This window comes from Mustela nigripes, chromosome 1 (genome assembly GCF_022355385.1).
Source record: "Mustela nigripes isolate SB6536 chromosome 1, MUSNIG.SB6536, whole genome shotgun sequence".
Classification (NCBI taxonomy): Eukaryota; Metazoa; Chordata; class Mammalia; order Carnivora; family Mustelidae; genus Mustela; species Mustela nigripes.
The window spans coordinates 41,726,553-41,748,228 of NC_081557.1; the positions used below are offsets into that span (position 1 = coordinate 41,726,553).

At 44.6% G+C, this 21,676-nt stretch overlaps 1 protein-coding gene across 4 annotated transcripts in view; it reads left to right on the forward strand.

Moving 5' to 3' along the window:
- The window catches only part of SCUBE2 (signal peptide, CUB domain and EGF like domain containing 2), a 70,285-nt gene that overhangs the window by 5,005 nt on the left and 43,604 nt on the right, over positions 1–21,676 (forward strand). For 3 of the 4 annotated variants that reach the window (XM_059408632.1, XM_059408642.1, XM_059408660.1), the window contains exons 3-7: positions 3,809–3,934; positions 9,167–9,301; positions 14,514–14,639; positions 17,945–18,061; positions 18,897–18,986. In XM_059408632.1, coding sequence (XP_059264615.1) covers positions 3,809–3,934; positions 9,167–9,301; positions 14,514–14,639; positions 17,945–18,061; positions 18,897–18,986 — 594 coding nt within the window. The remainder of the gene's footprint in view (positions 1–3,808; positions 3,935–9,166; positions 9,302–14,513; positions 14,640–17,944; positions 18,062–18,896; positions 18,987–21,676) is intronic. The other variant, XM_059408651.1, reaches the window with a different exon arrangement.

Sequence of the window (21,676 nt, forward strand, 5' to 3'; positions counted from 1 at the left end):
TTATGCATTTATGCCCAGATGGACTCATGGGTATTTAATTATATGTATAATAATTTATTTGGGGCCCAAATTATTCCAGCTTTACCCATTGGGCACTCCTTCACATTGTTTCCTATGTCCTTTTGACATGCTCTTATCCTTTTTTGAGAAATTCCTGGTTTTCTGGTACCATAAGATACCATAGACTCCTCTTGTATTTTCCCTTCCCCGACCCTGGAACTAAGCACTTCTCCAATGAGCCCCGGTTCCTTTGATTGGAAAATGGTGCACAGAAGCCAAGATTGGTATTCTCATTGTTACTGGGATGTCATTGCTCCTAGGCTCTCTCAGTACACAGATCTAAGAAATCTAAGTATGGGGCGCCTGGGTGGCTCAGTGGGTTAAGCCACTGCTTTCGGCTCAGGTCATGATCTCAGGGTCCTGGGATCGAGTTCCGCATCAGGCTCTCTGCTTGGCAGGAAGCCTGCTTCTCTCTCTCTCTCTGCCTGCCTCTCTGTCTACTTGTGATCTCTCTCTGTCAAATAAATAAATAAAATATTTTTAAAAATACTTAAAAAAAAAAAGAAATCTAAGTATGTATCCTAACCCATATATATATATATATACATTTATTTATAGTTATTCCTTGTATATATCTATTTGCATCTATATTAAAAACAATGGCTTACACTGATGCTTTGGATTCCAAAGCAATGCCACAAAATCTGAGCTCCCTGTTTGTTTTTTCATAACTTCTTTCTCCAACAGTGAAAAAGATGACTTTCATTATCTGCAATACAGTTAATTACCTGTTTGTTGAGTCCAAGTATACACATAAATAATCTACAAAACTACTATTCCATAGCCTTGAAAGTCAAGTAAAACAGATTTATTAGTTGGAGTACAGTATCTGTATATAGCTCTTTTTATTTGTAGCCTTACAACATTCAGTCAAGATGTTTTTCAAAGTTACTTGGCTAGTACTTTTCTTCTACATATCCTTCAGTGTGATTGTTACTCATTTGTTGTATAGCTAAGTTCCTTTGTTTCTCTTTGTACCCTGTTTTTATCTGTTCCCCTCCCCCCACCTCTGTATACTGGTTGATTGTATGTATGTACATAAGTACATAAGTATGTCCTTATGTATGTATGTATGTATTCATGAGTATATCAGTATGGTTCTGAGATTCAGAACTATACAAAATGGCATACACAGAGAAGTATTACTCCCTCTCCCCATTCCTGTTGCCCTGTATCTCATTCTTCCTTTTCAACCTCTTCCTACACACCATGGATCACCAGTCTCTCTAGTTTCTAGAAGATAAACCAGGTTTATCTTCCCTGGTTCCTAATTTTGCAAATAAATGTGTATTTTCTTTTCTTTCTTTCTTTTTTTTTAGAGAGAGAATGAGAGAGAGAGAGAATAAGTATGAGTGAGTGGGGGAGGGCACAGGGAGAGGGAGAGAGAATCTTAAGTAGGCTCTATAATCTGTGTGGAGCCTGACGTGGGACTTCATCTCACCACCCTGAGATCGTGAAATCAAGAGTCAGATGCTTCAATGAATCTTGGAACACTGAAAAAATTAAATTAAATTAAATTAAAAAAAGAGAGACAGATGCTTAACTGACTGAGCCACTCAGGTGCCCTGATAAATGTGTATTTTCTTTTGAACTACTTTAGTGAATTCTAATTTACATACCATGAAATCCACCAATTCAAAGTAAGTATACAAATAATTGATTTTGAGTAAATTAGCTGAGTTGTGCAACTATCACATAATTCAATTTTCAAACATTTTCCTCTTCTTAGTAAGATCCCTTATTCCCAGCCCTGTTCCGAACAACCTCTAGTCTACTTTCTCCCTCTACAGATTTGCCTTTCTGGATATTTCATATAAATAGAATCATACAATATGTGATCTTTTGCTTTTGACTTCCTTCACCTACCATGTTTTCGAGGCACATCCATGTTGTAGCCTGTACTGGCATTTTATTCCTTTTTATTGTTGCCTAATAGTCTATTGAATGGGTATACCATATTTTGTTTATCCATTCACCAGTTGATGGATATGTAGGTTGTTTCCACTTTGGGGCTGTCATAAATAATGTTGCTATGAACATTTACCTGCAAGTCTTTGTGTGGACATAATTTTTCATTTCTCGTGAATATATACCTAGAAATAGAAATTTCTAGATTGCATGGGAAATTTATGTTTAGCCTTTTAAGAAACTGCTACACTGTTTCCAAAGCGTCTGTGCCATCTTACTTTACCATCAGCAATGTATGAGGGTTCCCATTTCTCCACATCCTTTTCAACATTTGTTATTGTCTTTTTATCAAAACTGTTCTAGTGAGTGTGAAATGGTATCTCATTGTGGTTTTAATTTGAATTCCCATAGTAATTAATGATGTTGACTGTCTTTTCATATGCTTATTACCCATTCCTTTATCATCTTTGGTGAAATGTCTGTTCAAATCCTTTGCCCATTGTGAAATTAGGTTGTTTGTCTTTTTATTGTTATGAAAGTTCTTTGTAAATCCTTTATGAGGTATGTGATTTGCAAATATTTTCCACCAATCTGTGGCTTGTCTTCATTTTATTTATTTATTTTGTGTGTGTGTGTGTGTGTGTGTGTGTGTGTGTGTTTTAAGATTTAATTTATTTGTCAGAGAAACCGAGAAAGAGAGCACACACAAGTGGGGTGGGCAGCGGGCAGAGGGAGAAGCAGGCTCTCTGCTGAGCTTGGCAGGGAGCCCGATGTGGGACTCAAACCCAGGACCCTGGGATCATGGCCTGAGCCAAAGGCAGATGCTTAACTGACTGAGCCACCCAGGCATTCCTTTAAAGTTTTAAATTTTTATAAACTCTGATTCATTAATTTTAAAATTTATGAATTGTATGTTTGATGTTGTAGCTAAGAAATCTTTACCTAATCCAAGGTCTTGGATTTTCCTCATGAAAGCTTTATGTTTTATCTTAAAGGTTTTATAGTTTTATCTCTTACATTTAGGAGCCTGATCCATTTTGAGTTGATCTTTGTGTAGGTGTGAGTAAGTGGTCTAAATTCTTCTTTTTGCATATGGACATTCAGTTGTCTCAGCACCGTTTGTTGAAATGACTGTCATTTCTTCAAAAAAAATTGCCTTAGCTCTCTTGTCTACAATCAAGTGACCACAGATATATGATGGTTAATTTCTGGATTCTCTATCCTGTTCCATTGATCTGTATGTTTTTCTTTATGCCTGTACCACACTGTCTTGATAACTATAGCTTTTTGGTAAATCAAAGTCCTCCAAATCAAAGGGAAGTTCTGCTTTTTCAATATTGTTTTGGTTCTTCTTAGTCTTTTGCATTTCAGTATACATTTTGGGATAAGTTTGTCAAGTTCTGCCAAAAAGTGCTCTGGAATGTGTGTGTTTTTCATATTCCCCGATTTTTTTTGACATGATAATAAACTACAGCTACTCTTTTCCATTTTGATTTTTTAACTTAGTAGCATATCCTAGAAATCACCCCAAATCAGTTCAGAGATTTTTCTCATTCCTTTTTTTTTTTTAATAGCTGCACAGTACTTCATCGAATAAATGTACCATAGTTCTTCAACTACTTTCCTATGTGTGGGCAGTTAGGTTGTTTCTAGTATTTTGTGATTACAAAGAATACTATAGTGAGTAACCTTATGCATGTTATTTTTCCCGTTGTTGGAGACGTATCTTGAGGGTAGATTCCTGGAAGTGGGATGACTGGTTAGAGGGTAAATACTTCTATCTCCATCCTAAGCAATGGCCCCTTCTTTACTTCTTACTTACTTCTGTTTTATTCCTCAGACATTGATGAATGTGAAAATGAACTCAACGGAGGCTGTGTCCATGACTGTTTGAATATTCCAGGCAATTATCGCTGCACTTGTTTTGATGGCTTCAAGTTGGCTCATGATGGTCATAATTGTCTTGGTAAGGAAAACAGTTGGAAATGTCGGTGCTCCTTCACTTATCAGCTGGTGCTCTGCCCTTTTGCTTCCTTTGATGAAAACATACTCATTAAAACAAAAAGGGGATCAGAGATTTGTGTTTCCTGGCCCCCTAGAAATCACACTCTCTGACAGAAAACCAGTTAAAGTGTTTCAGTTTTTATGGGATCATTCATGATATAAATTCTCCATTAGTCTAAAGAGACAGACATCATTGTTATTACTCATTTCTAGCATTGACTTGTCCCCTTTAAGACCTTTGGTCTTGATTTGAAAGACTTTAACCATTTCTTTAACGCTGTAAGTATCTCTGTCCTAGAATTAGGTAAAACTGCTTATTCTGAAAACTCAAATGTGTGATTGGATCTCAGTTAGGTAACCCCGCCACCACCACCTTTTGCTTAAGAGACTAAGAAGTTCAAATAGAAACTTTCCATTAACAACCTCTTTTGACTCTACAAAACAGAACCATCTGTTGGAGTTTTAGTCCTGGAGTTAGGGACTGCAAAGAGCGTTGCTTATGGTGGTTGCTTATGCTGGGAATAAAACAGAATTCAGAACTAGCCAGCAACTGGATGGGGCTGAGTGGGCTGGGTGTTGAATAGTCTTAAGGGATACAGCACACGTGGCAGACAGGTGTTTGTGGTCCGTTTGCATTTTAAGGCTGGTGCTATCAGTTGTATAGAAGGACATCCTGGGAAACAGATGGCATTAGGGTCCTTTGACACTGATGACCCTTTGTGTGATTAACCTGCTGATGTCTGCTTGGCTGACCAAGGAGTAACTTGAGCTAGGCCCTGACATGGAGGGGATAGCTATTGAGATGCTCCGTTATAGTACAGGGGGAATGGCTGTTCGATTAAACATAAAAGAGGTCAGCATAAAAGCCACTGGATAAGTACAGACAGAACTCGTTTTTCAAGTGGTGGAGAAGGAAAGACTTTTTTTAAAAAAAGGTTTTATTTATTTATTTGAGAGAGAGGGAGAAGTAGGCTCCCTGCTGAGCAGAGAGCCTGATGTGGAGCTTGATCCCAGGACCCTGAGATCATGACCCAAGCCAAAGGCAGAGGGTTAACCCACTGAGCCACCCAGGCACCCCAAGGAAAGACTTTCTCTCTGGAAATCAACCCTTGTATGTTGTTTATCCTACTTCAGTGTCCCCTGGAACCCCACGCTGATATAGATTCTGGCCCTTCCTGTTAGCACCCTGTGTGAGAGATCAGTCTTTGGGCCAGAACACTTGGCCTTGCAAGCAGGCAGCTGTCAGGAAGATTTGATTGAAGGCCAAGGCCTCACTAACCCCTTTGCAGACTGCCTAGGGCAGTCAGGACCTCAAAAAGACACTAGAGAGCCAATTCTGAGAAAAGCAGTCAATTGAGATTAATTAAAAACTTAAAAAAAAAAAAAAAAAAAGAAGAAGAAGAAGAAGTCACTTTCAGTGTGTAAGTTTTGGGGACACATGCTGTATGTTTTATTTTACCATTTTTCTGGGGGTGAATCTCACATTTCCTTTTGATTTGCCAAAAGTGCCATTTGCAGGAATTTATGCCTAAGGGCAGATCCAGTCATCTGGCTGGGGGAACGAGTGAGCTTCCTAGGAGCAAACCATCCCAGGGTGGGACCTGGGTCAGGTTGGGTCGGGTGGTTCTCAGTCAAGGCCGGCTCAGAAGTCCTGAGGCCGGGAGTCTGTCCTTGCCCTGGCTGCTAACAGGTATTTCAGCAGACTATCTTCATTTCCCCTCCTTGGGGTGTCTTTGTGGCCTTGGTAGCAAGGATCTGCCTAGCAGAAATATCATGAAGATATGCTGAGTGTATCTGAAGGGGCTAAGGATTCTTTAAAGGAAGTGGTGTGATAAGAAGAGCAGGACCAGCAGACACAGAGATTTCTGTGCCAGTTAGACTTGGAAGGGCTGGGGCACCTGGGTGGCTCAGTGGGTTGGGGCATCTGCCTTCGGCTCAGGTCATGATCCCTGGATCCTGGGATTGAGCTCCGAGTCGGGCTCTCTGCTCAGTGGGAAGCCTGCTTCCCTTCCTCTCTTTCCGCCTGCCTCTCTGTCTACTTGTGATCTCTGTCTGTCAAATAAATAGACTTGAAAGGACTGAAGTATTTTGTGACATGGAAGCTCAGGGCCAACACTTTTCAGGAGCAGCACTTTCTTGCATTCCCTGGGCTGACCGCGATCCTCTCCTCGGCCCCTCACCACAGATTAGCCACAAATATATTCGCCAGAATATACACAGTGCACATACCACTTAACTCTGGCACCAGACCCAGAATGCTCCAAGGTCCTGAATGTATGGGAGCCTGAGAAACACAGCTCTTCCGTGTAGCTCTCCTTCCTGAATTCAGTTTCCTTTTATTGAGCGTCTAGGAGTGCTTTCTAGCTATTCAGTGTTGTGGCAGTGGTTCTTAACTCTGGCTGCACGTTAGAACATTTTAGAAGTTTAAAACAACACCATTGCCTAGGTCTCATCCAAGACTAGTTACCTTACTATCTCAGGAGGTGGGGTCCCGGCATCTGGGTCCTAATGCGCAGCCAGGGTTGAGAAGCAGTGTTTTGCAGTCTGGTGAAACTGACCAAGCAAGTGATACCTATTTGTGCCTGGGAACATGCACACTTTTTGTATTAATTCAGAGTACAATCCCCCAACTCAGTGGAACATTTCTAATGGCTTTAGAGAAAGGAATGGTAGGTTAAGTGTAGGGTGGTGAGTGGCAGCTCAGAGGGGAGCTCACCTTGACTCAAAACCAATCCAGTATTTGGCGTTTAAGGGAGCAGATCTCTCCTGCTCACCACAAGTCCTCATCGTGGAACACCCCAGCCAGGTGTGTTCCGGCGCGTCTCAACCTTTGGAATGTGCTCCCTTTACCCTTTGGCATAGAGAAGGGCAAGTTTGTTAGGCTTGAGGGGATGGCTTGAGTCCCATCTGTTTAGAAAGACATCTGCCTGGTAGTGTGGGAGGATGCATGACTGTAAGATCTGAAGCTTGAAACCAGATAACAGATATTTAAATGTGAATTTTCTTGTTATGGATGTGCCCAGAAGCTAGTGTTAGGCACATGGGAAATCAGGCTGTACAAGTAAATTGCTTTTATTATTTATTTTTATTTTTAAATTTTTAGATTTTATTTCTTAATTTGAGAGAGAGAGAGAGCCCATGTGCACCAGTGAGCAGGGGGAGGAGCAAGGGGAGAGGGACAAGCAGAGTCCTTGCTGAGCTTAGGACCCGATGCAGGACTTGATCCCACAACTCCGAGATCGTGACCTGAGCTGAAATCAAGGGTTGGATGCTTAACTGATTGAGCCACCCAAGTGCCCCAAAGTAAATATTTTTTTTTTTTAAAGATTTTATTTATTTATTTGACAGAGAGAAATTACAAGTACACTGAGAGGCAGGCAGAGAGAGAGAGAGAAGGAAGCAGGCTCCCTGCCGAGCAGGGAGCCCAATGCAGGACTCGATCCCAGAGATCATGACCTGAGCCGAAGGCAGAGGCTTTAGTCCACTGAGCCACCCGGGTGCCCCAGTAAATTATTTTTCTATCAGTCTTCTCCTTGAGCGTTGTCATGTCTCAGACTTTTCTGGAAGTTTTCTCTGCTTTGGCTCTGGTGATGCTCTGCTCTCCTGTTTTTTTGTTCATGCACTGAGCAATGTACACCTGCAGTTCCAGGGCTGTTGTAAATAAAACAAAAATCTCTGTCCTCAAGAAGCCTGCAGTTTCGTGGAGATGGATAAGTAGAAGGTCTGAGGGGTCAAAAAATACAAATTAAAAAAAGAAGATTTTGAGAATGCAATATGGTCTGTGTATTGATGGAACCAGGCATGGAGTAACACATGACACAGTGGAAGGAAAGTCCCTTATCCCACCCCCAGGGAGGTGGAGGAAGATCAGCGGCGGAGGGCTCCCTCCCTCTCTTTCTGATGACTCTTTCTCTGGGTCTTCTGCTCTCTCCTCCACATCCTCCTGCCCCTGCTCTTCTCCTGACTTCTGCCCCTGGCCCTGTGCTCTCTGCAGCCCTTCTCTCCTTTCCCACTCCTGCCTTCGGCTTCCTCATCTACATCCACCGTTTTATCAGGCCACCACAAGTCAACGGCTTTCAGAGGTGTCTTCACAACACCAGACTCAGGTTTCCCCTGCCTACTGGACCAAGGCCTGCAGGTCAGCATCTCACACACGTCACCTCCCTGCCGTGGTGGGGGCCAACCCCATCTCCACCCCCATTTTCCCATCTGGCTCTGGTCTTCATGTTTCTCGGCCACCCCCACCCCGATGCCCACGTGGTTTTCTACCCTGCAGGCACCCCGCCCACAGTCCTCTTCTACTTCTTCCTTCCTAGGCATCCCCATGGCCAGGCCCCGGGTCTGGTCCCCAATTAGTGCCACCTGAGGCTATTTCAGGTACACGTGTGAAGCCCGACTCCCAGGCTTTCGATTCTCCTTCCTTGCATCCTACCCCTTCCTTGGCTACTACCTTCTTCAGAACTCATGGATCTTCCCAATTCAAGCCACCTTTGCTATGGTGGTTCCTGACTGCCTCCCAAATAAGGCTAAACTTCTTTGTCCGGTATTCAAAATCCTCCATGGTATGACCCAATCTATTCCCAGCTTTATCTCCTGAAACTTCTCTGCATGGACCTGTGCTGCAGCCAAACTGAATAGCCACTGTTATCGGAACATACCCATGTTCCCCAGCATCTGTACTATGCTCATGCCCTTTCTTTGGCCTAGACTCCCTTCTCCTGATTTAGAATTGAAGACATTCTGTAGGGCCCCTCTTTCATCAGCTTTTCCATAAAACCCATTCTGATACCCCACAACCAAGTGGCCTCTTTTTCCTTTGCACCCACTTTTACCAGGTCTCACAATTACTCGGGACGTTTGCATTTTATTCTTTTATTTGCGTTTCCCTCTGCTGAAGGGTAGGCTCCTAGAGCAGAATTTGATCCTACTCATCTGTGTTTTACTGTCTCCTCTAGCACCATACTTGGGAAACAGAAGATGTTCGATGAATACTTACTAAATTGATTATCGTGTGTTCATGAGGAAGGCCTAGTTAAGGGAGCCCCAGACCCTGCTGACTTCAGTTTTGAGAACTGCTGTGATGCAGGGAAGGAAGAGAGACCTCATCTCTGCTTAGCAGGTGTCCCTGAGCTGCAGGGAGGGGTGGCATTTGAAACCGTCCCCAGAGCAAAGGCTAATTCTCCTCTCCCTCCAGATGTGGACGAGTGCCTGGAGAACAATGGCGGCTGCCAGCACACCTGTGTCAACGTCATGGGGAGCTATGAGTGCCGCTGCAAGGAGGGATTTTTCCTGAGTGACAATCAGCACACGTGCATTCACTGCTTGGAAGGTGCCTCGGCTCTGCTGTGGGTGGGAGTGGGTGGGTAGGTGGGTGGGGCTTGGGGGGGCAGGGCCACCTCTGAGACCCTCCCCCACACTCAGTGATTTTCATGAACTATGTGAAGATCTGGAAGCATGAGGATGAGTCCAGTCCCTGCCACTGGGTAACCCTGGGCAAGCTATTTTAGCTTCCACTTCCTCACCTGGCAAAATAAGTGGGTTGGGTGGGGTGAGCTCTGAGTCTCTTCAAATTCTCACATTCCTGATTCTAATCTTTAAATAGAGAACATTTCAAACATGACTAGATGTCTCAGGAGAAATGTAATGGACAATCTGCCAAGTTTTTCAAAAAGGTGCTGCAAACCACAGCTCCAAGTGCAAGCCTGCTCGGGGCCCTGGGTGGGTGGGGAGGAGCAGAGCCTTCTTAGAGGGGCTGCAGACCCGGATCCAGCCTTCCCTGGGTCTCCCACTTTTGAACTCTGAGCCTCTGGGGTTCTAGCTCAGAGGGACCCCCTCCCAGGCATGGGCTTTTGATGCTGTGGTTTCCCCGCACCACTGTTTACCATTCCTCCAGAAATTTGTAGATGGCTCTTCTGATGGCCGCCATCTTGTTCTCTTTGCTTTGGGTCTATACCTTTATTATTCCTCTGTTAGTTCAGTGGATTCTCTGGAGTTGGGGGGAAGGCATTAAGCACACGTGGCCGATCAGCCACTTTTAACGTGATGTGCTTTTAATTGTGTTTTTAATTGGTTGTGTTTTTAATTGTGATGTGTTTTTAATTCTCTGCTCTTTCTTAAGCCAAAGGGCTACGTTTTGGTGGCTATGTCATCCCGGGGTTGCCTGTGTGTGTTTGTGAGGGAAGTGCTCTGAACACTAGACTATTATCTCCTTTTGGCATGTGCTGCTCGTTCATTCTCATCACTGAAGAATGAGGCGAGTTTAATTCTTTTGCTATTTAATCACACATTTGTAGGTTGTTGAATCAGCATTCTTATGACTTTTGTTTCTTTCTTTTTAGTTATTTTATTATATTTATTTATTTGAGAAAGAGAGAAAGTGAAAGAGCACGAGACAGGGGAAGGGGTCAAGGGAAAGGGAGAAGCAGACTCACCCCGAGTAGGCCCTCACCTCAGGGCCCTGGGATCATGACCTGAGCTGAAGGCAGTTGCTTAATTGACTGAGCCACCCAGGTGCCCCTTCTGTGACTTTTCAAGAGTGTCTTTGTGGAAGATGATTTTTGCCTCATTTTCCAAGAATGATGGGTTCTTCCTTCTACCTGACTGGAAAAGGCTGTTTGGGTACAAAAAGGAATGGTCACAGGCCAGTGGGTTTGATGAGTCTTATCACCCTGAGCCTGCTGGTTCTCAGTGTTTGGGCAGGAGAGACACACACTGACTCTAACTGACAGATCTCTTATCTCACGCAGGTGTGGCCCTTAATAGAGTAGCAGTTGGGTTTCATATTCCTGGTGGGTTCTCTGGACTTTTCTGTGAGCCTCACATCTGGGATGAGGCGGGATTAAGAAGCCTGCAGGACGAGCTAACTCAGGGCACCTCCTCAAGTCACTCGCTCTCCCTACAGGTTCCTCAGACAGGAGTGGGGACCTGTGGGTCAGGCCTTTGCTTGAACACAGGAGAGATCCCCACCCACTCCCAAAGCAGTTCACGGCAATTAAGATCATCTCTTACCCTTGTGCTTCCAAAGCAGTGGCTCAGCTCCTCTGTCCCCTCCCACAGAACCTCCAGACTGATTACAGAAACAGCCTCTTCCTAACAGAAGTAAATACAAAAGCAGTTCCTTTCTGCAATCTGTGTTTTCTAAATTTTCTACAATTCAGACATTCTTGGAGTCTCTGAAGAGTATTTAAAACGAACACACTTGTCTGGAGCTAAAACCAAAATCCAAGAATTTGAGCTGTGGTCTGGGAGTGTTGTCTGTGCCGTTGTAGCCTGATTTCTTGTTGAATTCATGGCAACCTGGGCCAACAGATTATAGCATTGATAACTGAGACCCTGACCATCCTAAGGTTTCAACTCTTCAAATAGAACAGTGTGTAAACAGTGTTCCTTTAGGATTTCCTCCTTGATGTGCACATTAAGCCCTTAGGAACTGTATTAAAGTGGGCTTGAAAACCCCTGTTGATACTCCAAAATTGGTTATCCTGCAAACTAGTGTTTTTTGGTGTTGTGGTTATTTTTAATAATTATTTACTAAATGTTCTTCGGGGGATCATAGTAGATGATTTTGAGGGAAAGCTTAAGCTATTGATTTTTCTTTTCTTCTATTTTTTATTCTTAGAGACACCAAAGCTCTGGTAAAGAGACTGTGTGTTTTCACCCATGTAATGGGGGTAGGCTGGAGAGAGCCATTCTGCCCCAGCCAGGCTTTGTCCCTATTCATGGGTGCTCAGGCTCTCAAAATGAGCATTCCTCTTTCGTTTTGTCTGCTCTGAGAATATTTTTCGATGTTTGCACCACTGCCTTTTCAGAGTAGGAGGAAGGTGTCAGGATCGTGAGGAAGGGGCTGTCTCTCAGCAGGGACTGGTTCCGTCTTTTATATAATGTTTCCACTGGGTTTGCAAGGCCTGTCTTTCTCCAGTTTCCAGAAATATTCCTCAGTGGGACCACCGCAATAGTGTGTCTCTAGTGTTTTTGAGCTATTTCCCTCCTGGTGAACTAACAGCCCTAAACATGATTGCCAGCCCAGTTTCTTGGGCAAAGGGAGTGAGAACCATGGCGGGACCTCCCAGTTTGGACCAGACCCATCTGCCTCCCTAGCAGTGGACTTTTTTTTTTTTTTTTTTTGCATCAGGGAACTTTGAACAGCTTCAGGGGCCCCCTTTTGAAAAGCCCCTGGCATTTCCAGAGCTGTTTTAACATCTATTATCTCCTGGTAACTTTGGTATAACTCAATAGGATAGGGCATCAGGGGACAGATTTTCATGTATCCCCACAGCATCTGGCACATAGTCAGGTTTTTGTTTGTTCGATTGTTTGTTTTTTAAATACTCAATTCTTATGAAATATTTCTTGTGTGAATGAATTGCTGCTCTGAGGCAGGAAAGGTCATTTTGCAGATGTCTTCCCAGACTTGTAGACAGAGTGAGAAGAAGCGGCAGCAGCTGACCTCTTCGAGGAGTGTGCATGGCAGGTGTTACTGCTGCCTTTCTGGGGTGCTGTTATGTTCAGCTCTGGGTGCTTTCTGGCACCTGTGACCCCAAAAGTCCTGCTGACCCAAGGATAAATGTAATTCTTGCTGGGCCTTCCTAGGAGGATAGAACGTTGCCTCTGGGGGCAGCTCTCACCTCCTGTGCCGTCTCAGTATTAGAAGCAAATAACATTTCCACAAATCACCAGCCAGAGCTATGAGAGAGCTCTGCTCTGGTATGAGCCCCATTCTGTGTTAATGGGCAGCAGCCTTGGCACGGGTGAATGGATCTCAGCGACTTCCCGCAGATGGAGTGCGGGAGTCCAAACAGCCTGTAACTGTCAGATAAAAAACAAAATGGTTTTAAGAGAGTGTGGGATGTATTAACCGTTACACTGTCTTCTGGAAGAGGAATGACATCGGTTTGTATTAAAACGGCTATTCCAGTTAAGCACAGATCAACAGCTCTGTGGTGAGAATTGGAGAGAAGTGACTTTTGACTTAATTAGAACCACTTGGCTAAGGTTTCAAGGACACGATACAGAACAGGATCCTGGAGAAGTTGAATGAAAACTTCTTGTACTCATGTTTATTTTATTTTTTTAAAAGATTGTATTTATTTATTTGACAGAGAGAGAGAGAGAGAGACAGAGAGAGGGATTGCAAGTAGGCAGAGAGGCAGAGAGAGAGGAGGAAGCAGGCTCCCCGTTGAGTAGAGAGCCCGATGTGGGGCTTGATCCCAGGACCCTGAGATCATGATCTGAGCCAAAGGCAAAGGCTTAACCCATTGAACCACCCATGCACCCCTTGTACTCATGTTTAAAACAGCATTACTACTTCCTACATTAGAGAGTGTCTTGTTAGCTGAGAACCATTAAACCTACTCTGAAAGATGTTCTTTGCACAGATACAAAGAAGTATCAGATGGGCGTGTAGTCAATAACACAGTTCGAATGGAGCGGAGGTCTTGAAAATACTGTTGGGCGTGATAATAGTTCCTCCAGAGTGCTGGCAGGTGGCAGGGTCTCAAAGAATAGGTTTTGAGAAGAGGCAGGATTCTGGCAAACTACACAGATGTACACTATGTTATGAACTCCCTTCATTTAAGTGCATGTTAAACCAGCTCGGGAAGTTACCCCCCTTCCCTGCACTGTTAACACAAGATTGGACTGCAATGAAAATGAGAGTCTACCTGGAGAGAATTTTACAGTGGCTGCAGAAACCACCTGCTTGCAGGCTCTCTCTGCTCCCTTGCTGGTGTGCTTCAAGCCCGCCATGGGGGGTGGGGTGCAGAGATTAAATGAGAGTGCTCACAGAAGAGAGGCCCCTGGGCCAGTGTTCATGTGCTGATGCCAGTAGTCACAGTCACCTCCAAAATGTGCATTTGGTTAGGGGAGAGATGAGGTTTGATGTTTTCAGAAAATCATTTTCAAGAGTATGTGAAAACTTTGGCCATCTTCATCTATCTGCAGATTTTCTTTTTTCTTTCTTTCTTTCTTTCTTTTTTTTTTTTTTTTAAGATTTTATATATTTGACAGAGAGATAGTGAGAGAGGAAACACAGCAGGGGGAGTGGGAGAGGGAGAAGCAGGTTTCCTGCAGGGCTTGATCCCAGGACCCTGGGATCATTACCTGAATGGAAGGCAGATGCTCAAGGACTGAGCCACCCAGGCACCACTATCTGCAGATTTTCTTAGAGAGATCCTCCTTCTTTCTTTGTCTTCTTGGTCAGCATGGGTAACAACCTGGCAGAGAGTCTAAGCTGGTTCCTGGGGTCTGCAGGCATGGCTCTACAACCACCAGAGAGCCCCTGGTGGGAGCTTTCTTTCCTGTGTATTAGGAGAGGTCTCTTTCCGCTTTAGGAGACTTGAGACATCGTATCTCTTGGGTGACAGAGGAAATTTGTCATGTCTCTGTTAATTGACCTGATTGGATTTTAATGACATGTTCTCTTAAAATGTGGGGCTGACGGAGACCCAGGCTGTCAGGTCCCGCTGTCCAGCCCTTGGCAATGCCCCTGGGGCTGCAGACTGTATGCACAGTCTGGTCACTGGCTGCATGCTGCTCTTTTGCAGAGGGTCTGAGCTGCATGAATCAGAATCACGGCTGTAGTCACATCTGCAAGGAGGCCCCAAGGGGCAGCGTTGCCTGTGAGTGCCGGCCAGGCTTTGAGCTGGCTAAGAACCAGAGAGACTGTGTCTGTAAGTACAGCCTAGCACATGCCTGTGCTGGATCCAGCCTGCCCCAGATGTTGTCTTGTGCAGCCCAGCATCAGAAACGCCACCTCATGACACAGTGGTCACATCAGGGAAGGTGGGTGTCACGGGACACTCACCTCCACTGAGGACTAAGTTCGCTGCACCGGGGGTGGTCTCCCCGAGGGAAGGGAGGAAGGAAGATGATGCTTTTTAAGGAAACCAATCAGAAGGAAATAAAATCCAGAAGGACCGTGAATGCTGGGGCCGGTCTCTCTGTTCCCACAGAATAAAATCAGATGTGGTCATCTGGCAACCCCAGCTCTTTGCTACCTGGTCCTGCTTCTTCTTTTTCTGTTAAGGTTTTATTTATTTATTTGACAGAGATCACAAGTAGGCAGAGAGGCAGGCAAAGAGAGAGGAGGAAGCAGGCTCCCCACTGAACAGAGAGCCTGATTCAGGGCTCGATCCCAGGATCCCGGGATCATGACCTGAGCCGAAGGCAGAGGCTTTAACCCACTGAGCTACCTAGGTGCCTCCTGGTCCTGCTTCTTGTATAAGCCACATCTGCCTCCTTTTCCCAAAACCCAGCCTCTGCCTGTCAGAGAACAGCCCCGTGTCCCTTCGTACCTCCAAGCCTTCTCTAAGCACTCCTCCAGACCTGGCTTGGTGAATTCTCACTCAACTTTCAATATTCTTCTTAACTTCTAATAATGACAAGCAGAATAGTGACTTTTAAAAAAAGACTTTATTAATTTATTTGACACAGAGAGAGAGGGGGGAGAGACAGAACACAGCAGGGGGTGTGGCAAGGAGAGGGAGAACAGGCTTCCCACTGAGCAGAGAGTCCCAAGTAGGGCTTGATCCCAGAACCCTGGAATCATGACCTGAGCCGAAGACAGATGCTTAACCAATTGAGCCATTCAGGCGCCCAGAGATTAACTACTATTGAGAGCACATTTACTACATGTAAAGGCTTGTCCAAAGATGTACCAATTCCACTGACTTCTTAATATCACCACCCTATTGAGCTAAGTATTATTATCCTCATTTTTAGTAGAGAAAATTGTGGAGAAGGTAAAGCAACAAGGTTGCATAGGAAGCATGTACCCAGTTAGCGTTCAGATGTAGGTCCTCCTAGCTCCACAGCCTGGCGCACCTCGCTAACTGTCCCCGGAAGCCTGCCCTGACCAGCCAGGCAGCCACTTTATATTTTGGCTCTCACAACACTGTTGGTTCCTCAATGATAACACATGACACATGTGCTGAATTGTGCATTTATGTGTCTGTCCCCCCAACTGCGAACACCCCCAAGTCAGGGACCTCCTCTTATTTTTGCCCCTCAGTTGTTCCCCAGTGCCCAGCACAGGATGTGCCACACACTTGTTTACTAAATGAATGAATGGTGTCCACAGTCTGGACACAGCTGCCCCATGATGATGAAACACAAGAATGAAACTCCAACTGGTCATAGGAAACAACCAGCCATTAAAGGTGTTCCTAAACCACTATTTGTGCCAGACGAAACATGGACGGTTTTCCTTTAGCAAGTCTTCCCAAAGCCATGGACCTTCTATAATTCCCCTGCAGTTTGCCAGGGATGGTTGTTTACAGCGTGTCAACCTTAGTGGTTAAGACAGGAGGAGGTTGTTTCTCTGGTGAAGGCCTTCTCTTCAGTTTCCATCACAAAGCAGAGTGGGCGGCCCTGAAACCTGTCAAGCCAGGGCTGGTACCACCACCACAACCACCACCTGGGGCTCCTAAAAGTAAGGCTGTCCCTGAGGGCTTCCAGTGGGCTGAGCAAAGTGGAAACTGCCTTCCTCGCTCCTGGTCTCTTCACAAGGAGGACCTAGGTCTCCAGATGAGGTTCTCTCTGGGCATTTCAGTCTTTCAGGGACCAGTAGAATACCTGGAATTAATTAATTAATTCATTTGTTTATTTATTTATTAAAGATTTTATTTGTCAGAGAATGCACAAGAACACAGGCAGGGGTAATGGCAGGCAGAGGGAGAAGCAGGCTCCTTGCTAAGCAGGAAGCCCAACATGGGACTCAATCCCAGGACCCTGGGATCACGACCTGAGCCGAAGGCAGATGCTTAACCGTCTGAGCCACCCAGATGTCCCAATACCTGGAATTTAAAATTTAAAATATTAAAATATTTTAAGAGGTCACTTCTCACATAATATTATAATCACATTTGGGGAAAGAACAAAAAGAAAAAAAAAGTTACAGAATTATACCACATAACCAGCTGTTTCACTTTGGTTTTTTTTTTTTTTTTTTTAAGACTTTATTTATTTTTTTGACAGAGAGAAATCAGAAGTAGGCAGAGAGGCAGGTGGAGAGAAAGGGGGAAGCAGGCTTCTGTTGAGCGGAGAGCCCAATGTGGGGCTCGATCCCAAGACTCTGAGATCATGACCTGAGCCGAAGACAGAGGCTTAAACCACCAAGCCACCCAGGCGCCCCTGTTTCATTTTGTTTTGCTCTTCCTTCCTGCCCCTTCACTGTTTTCATATTCCTGTTTAGTTGATCTCATTTGTACACAGTGTTTACCTCACTGTGATCTCAGAAGAGTTTCTTTCTAACATCACAAATATGTATTTAGTTTTTTTTTTTTAACTGGAAAAATTACATATGCCTGTGTAAGTATTCAAACAGTTCTAAGGATGTAAAGAAAACATATTCTTCCTTCTCCCATTTTTCCTACTAGAGGTAACCACTGTTCACTTTGACGAATACATAGTTTTGAGTTGGCTTTTTTTTTTTTTTGGCTGATCATCAATAAATTCATACAGTCTTCATAATTCTTGGGTAATGTTCCATTGTGTGCGGAGTCATCATTTTCTCTGAATATCCTCCCTTCTAACTAATCTAGATAGAATCACATGAGAGAAATCTTAACATATATGTACAAATGAACATTATCTGTTTCTTAGAGCCATAAAGTGCTATAACATTTTCTATAGGCCCAGTACAGCTGAATTAATATGCAAAATCTCCTGATAGACCAACGCAGTAGTCTAGAATCCTTTGACATAATTCCCCTTAAAAAATGAAAGGGGAATGCCTTCCTATCCCCATCTTCCTATGTAATTGCTCAAAACTGTCTTTTGGGATTTCCTGGATTCGTACTGTATCTACATGGATAGCGGCAGGCTCTGAGTCAGAGTTACTTGTTTTATGCACCATGTCTAGCATATACAATGTGCTCAGATGCTTACTGAATGATTATCAGAGACCTTCTGAAACAAAAGAAGCCCCATTTGTGGAAAATGCATGGCCCAACATGTTGATTCCTTTTCATCTCAGTGACCTGTAACCATGGAAACGGTGGGTGCCAGCACTCATGCGAGGACACTGCTGAAGGCCCCGAGTGTAGCTGCCATCCACAGTACAAGATGCATGCAGATGGGAGGAGCTGCCTCGGTGAGTGACCCCGATACTTGGTAAGGGTCTGCCCATCCATAACCCTAACCATAACCCTAACAATAACCTCTGACCCCTAACCCTAACCCCTAAACTTAACCCTAACCCCTAATCCTCTAGCTTCTGGCCCTCTAACCCCCAAACCCCTAACCCTGTCCCTGACTGTGAATGGTGTTTAGCACCAGGTTCAGGGTGCTCCTGGTCCATTTGCCTCCAAACAGGTCCCGTGCTATCTTACACGTGACAGTGGGAGTAAGTGGTCTAGTCCTCAGAGGGGGTCTCTCTCTCTCTCTCTTCCTGTGCCACCTCGGAAAGCCCTTTCTCTCCTAGATGAGGGGGCTCCTGAAGATGGTATTCTGAGGACTGGGACATTGCATCCTAAAGGGCCAGGGCCATGTGAAGTTAAAGCTAGCCATTTGTGATGACTTAGTGGCCATTATGGTGAGCAGAAGACAGGGTTACGTATTTCTGTCAGGATGCCAATCCTGTACTTCGTGGCATGTCTTTCGCTAGCTCCATTTAGAGGTTCCCAGGCCCAAGATTCTTTTTTGTCCTGGACTAAGGGCATTGGAGGGAATCTGAAGCTTGCATTCCCTGGTGTCTCTGGTCACTGCCATATGCTTCAAAAATCTTTTCCAACATTAACTAAGGCTCTGTGGCCATGTCACCGGCCTTGTTCCCCACAGAGCCTCATTACAACACATTATTACTGAGCGAACAGAATCGTGTATCCTCCATTGTTCTCACGTCTGGGGTTTCAGCAGAAGGGGTTGTGCAAGGGTGAGTCATCGGACTCATTCACTCTGCAAACTGTGCTCTTTGGTGTCTCTTACAGAGCGAGAAGACTCTGCTCCGGAGGGGACAGAGAGCAATGCCACGTTGGTGGTGGACGGCGACAAGCGGGTGAAGCGGCGGCTGCTTATGGGTAGGCGCCTCCCCCACCCTTCCCTGGCCACTGTCGTCGACCCTCTCCCTTTACTACCTCAGGCCTGCACTTGGGGCCCATACCCCCTCGACCAGCTGGACCAGGGTCAGCAGCTCCTGTCAAGCCAGGTGTGTCTGCTCTTCCCCCACAGCTGTCACTCAGTCCCCATCCAAGGACCTGGCAGTTGTGGGAAGGGCACCAGCCCCGAGAATGGCCTGGTTAGGGTCCCAGGGCTGCCCCCACCTGGCGAATGGCCCTGAGCCTGTGTCTTGGGTCTTTCAACTGGGGATCATAAAACCTACCTCTTAGGGTTCTCAGCAAGCTCAGTGAGGATGATAATGTGTGGAAGTGCCCAGAGTCCAATGCCTGGGACTTCATAGGTGGTCAGTGAATGTCAGTTCCAATTCTTCGGAGCGGCTGTGAGCAGGGAGGCACTTTGGGCCATCCCTGGCTCAGCATGGCCTTGTGTCTGGGGTTTTTGTCAGCGAAGTCCTTGTCTCTCTGACTTCAGCCCGTGCTGCTGGCAAAAGAGATGAATGCAGAAGAGCAGCACTTGGCAGTGGGGTGTGGGAAGGTCTGCCGGCAGAGCTGGAGACGGGAGCAGAAGTAGAGGCCGTGGCTGTGGGGCGGCTGTCAGATCCCTGGGTGCGTTATTATTCTGGAGAAAGCTTGGCTTGACCGGGACAAAGCCGACTTTTTGATAGCTTCTAGATTTAACAGGTAATATATTGAGCAGCCACGGGTTACGGGGCACATGACATTTCTGAGCTCTTTTCTGCCCTCTTAAAGTTATTTTTAGTTGTGTTAATTCAAAATACTACATACGAATAATATTAAAAAAAACCCTTAAGGACCTAATTAGTGCTATTAAGCTTGTAATGAAATATCATTTCCTTGCTTCAGAACTTCTGTTTCCCTCATCCCATTTGCCAGAGGTTGCAATTTCCATTTTTCCCAGTTGTTTCTTCTTCTCACTCCCCTTCCCCCATATTTCTGAAGAGTGATTACAATTATTTCTCTTTTTCTTGTTTTATTATATTATGCACTTATTTCCTGATATGACAGTTTTGGGTGTTAGTTGGGACTTCTTACCACAGAGCACACAGAGCTTTAGCTCTCTTCTGCCCCCTCCCCCAATGCACGCGCTCTCCCTCTCCCACACCTTTACTGCAGTTCTATCACTATTGAAATCAACATTGCATATTTACATCATTGTGACTATGAGTATCTAAATGTGAGTCACCCCCACCATGTAGTGTGCTGTGATTATTATTGTCTTTGTTTGCCTAGGTTTCCAAGTACCTCTTACCAGTTCTTTTTCACATCTTGAGCAGAGTTCTAAAACCCTTTCAATGTGTTCAAATACAGCAATCAACTTATTAATTCCATTTCTTAAAAAGAGTTTTCTGGGGGCACCTGGGTGACTCAGTCAGTTAAGGGTCTGCCTTTGGCTCAGGCCATGATCTCAGGGTCCTGGGATCAAGCCCCTCACTGGGCTCCCTCCTCAGCAGGGAGCCTGCTTCTCCCCTTGCCCCTACCCCCTGCTCATGCTCTCTCTCACTGTGTTTTGTGCATTCTCAAATAAATAAATAAAATCTTTTTTTTTTTTTTTTTTCTGAGTGTTCCTCTGTTCTAGAGGGGCCTGACCCCGGGGCTGGCTGCACACCTCTCATTTCAGCCTTCCAGCTAGCTCCAGCTTGGGAATCCCCTTCACCTTGCTCCCATGTCTGTGGACCCCAAGTATAGATTGTTAAAAACCTCCCATGCCTGGAAATGCCTTTTACTCTATTTTTATTGAGCATTTGGCTCAGTATAGAATTCAGAGTTGTGAATAGTGAGTGCTCTACTGTTTTCAAGGCTTCAGTGTTGTTTCAAGAAGTCTAAAGTCCTTTTTATTCTAGATCCTTTGAATGGAACCCATGAAAGTTTCTCTCTGGTTGTTTTTAGGGTTTTCTCCTTGTCTCTGGTGGTCTGAAATTTCACAATAACGACCCTCATAATGGGACTTTTACCACCTGTTGTGCTGAATGTCTTTCCAATATGGACAGTGAAGCACCCTGGTTCTGAGAAAGTTCCTTACAGTTTTTTCTTTCATAATTTTCTTTTTAAAAAAATAATTAATTAATTAATTAATTAAATTTGACAGAGAGAAAGAGGGAGTGAAAGCAGGAACACAAGCAAGAGGAGGGAGAGAGAGAGAACCAGTCTTCCTGTGGAACTGGGAGCCCGACATGGGCCTCGATCCCAGGAACCTGAGATCATGACCCAAGCCAAAGGCAGACGCTTAAAGACTGAGCCACCCAGATGCCCCTCTTTGATAAATTTTCTTCACTACATATTCCCTATTCTTTCTCTCTGAAACTTCTGTCAGTTGGCTGTTTTAACTCCGCTAATTTTTCTTCTCTTAACTTTAATTTTTGTTCTGCTTCCTAGGAGATTTTTCATCTTCTTTCTTCTAACCCTCTACAGGATCCTTTTTAAATTTCTGCTTTCGTATTTTAATTTTTTAAAAATGTTACTTATGTCTTCTGTTGGAGGCGCCTATTCATATTTCATGAATGCTTTCCTTAGCTCTCTGGGGAAATTAGTCATGAGATTTTTAAAACTTTTCTCTTGTTTCTTGTATTGTCTTTGTTTCTTCCAAGTTCCCTTTTCCCTATTCATTTGATTGGGTGTGTTTATTTAATATT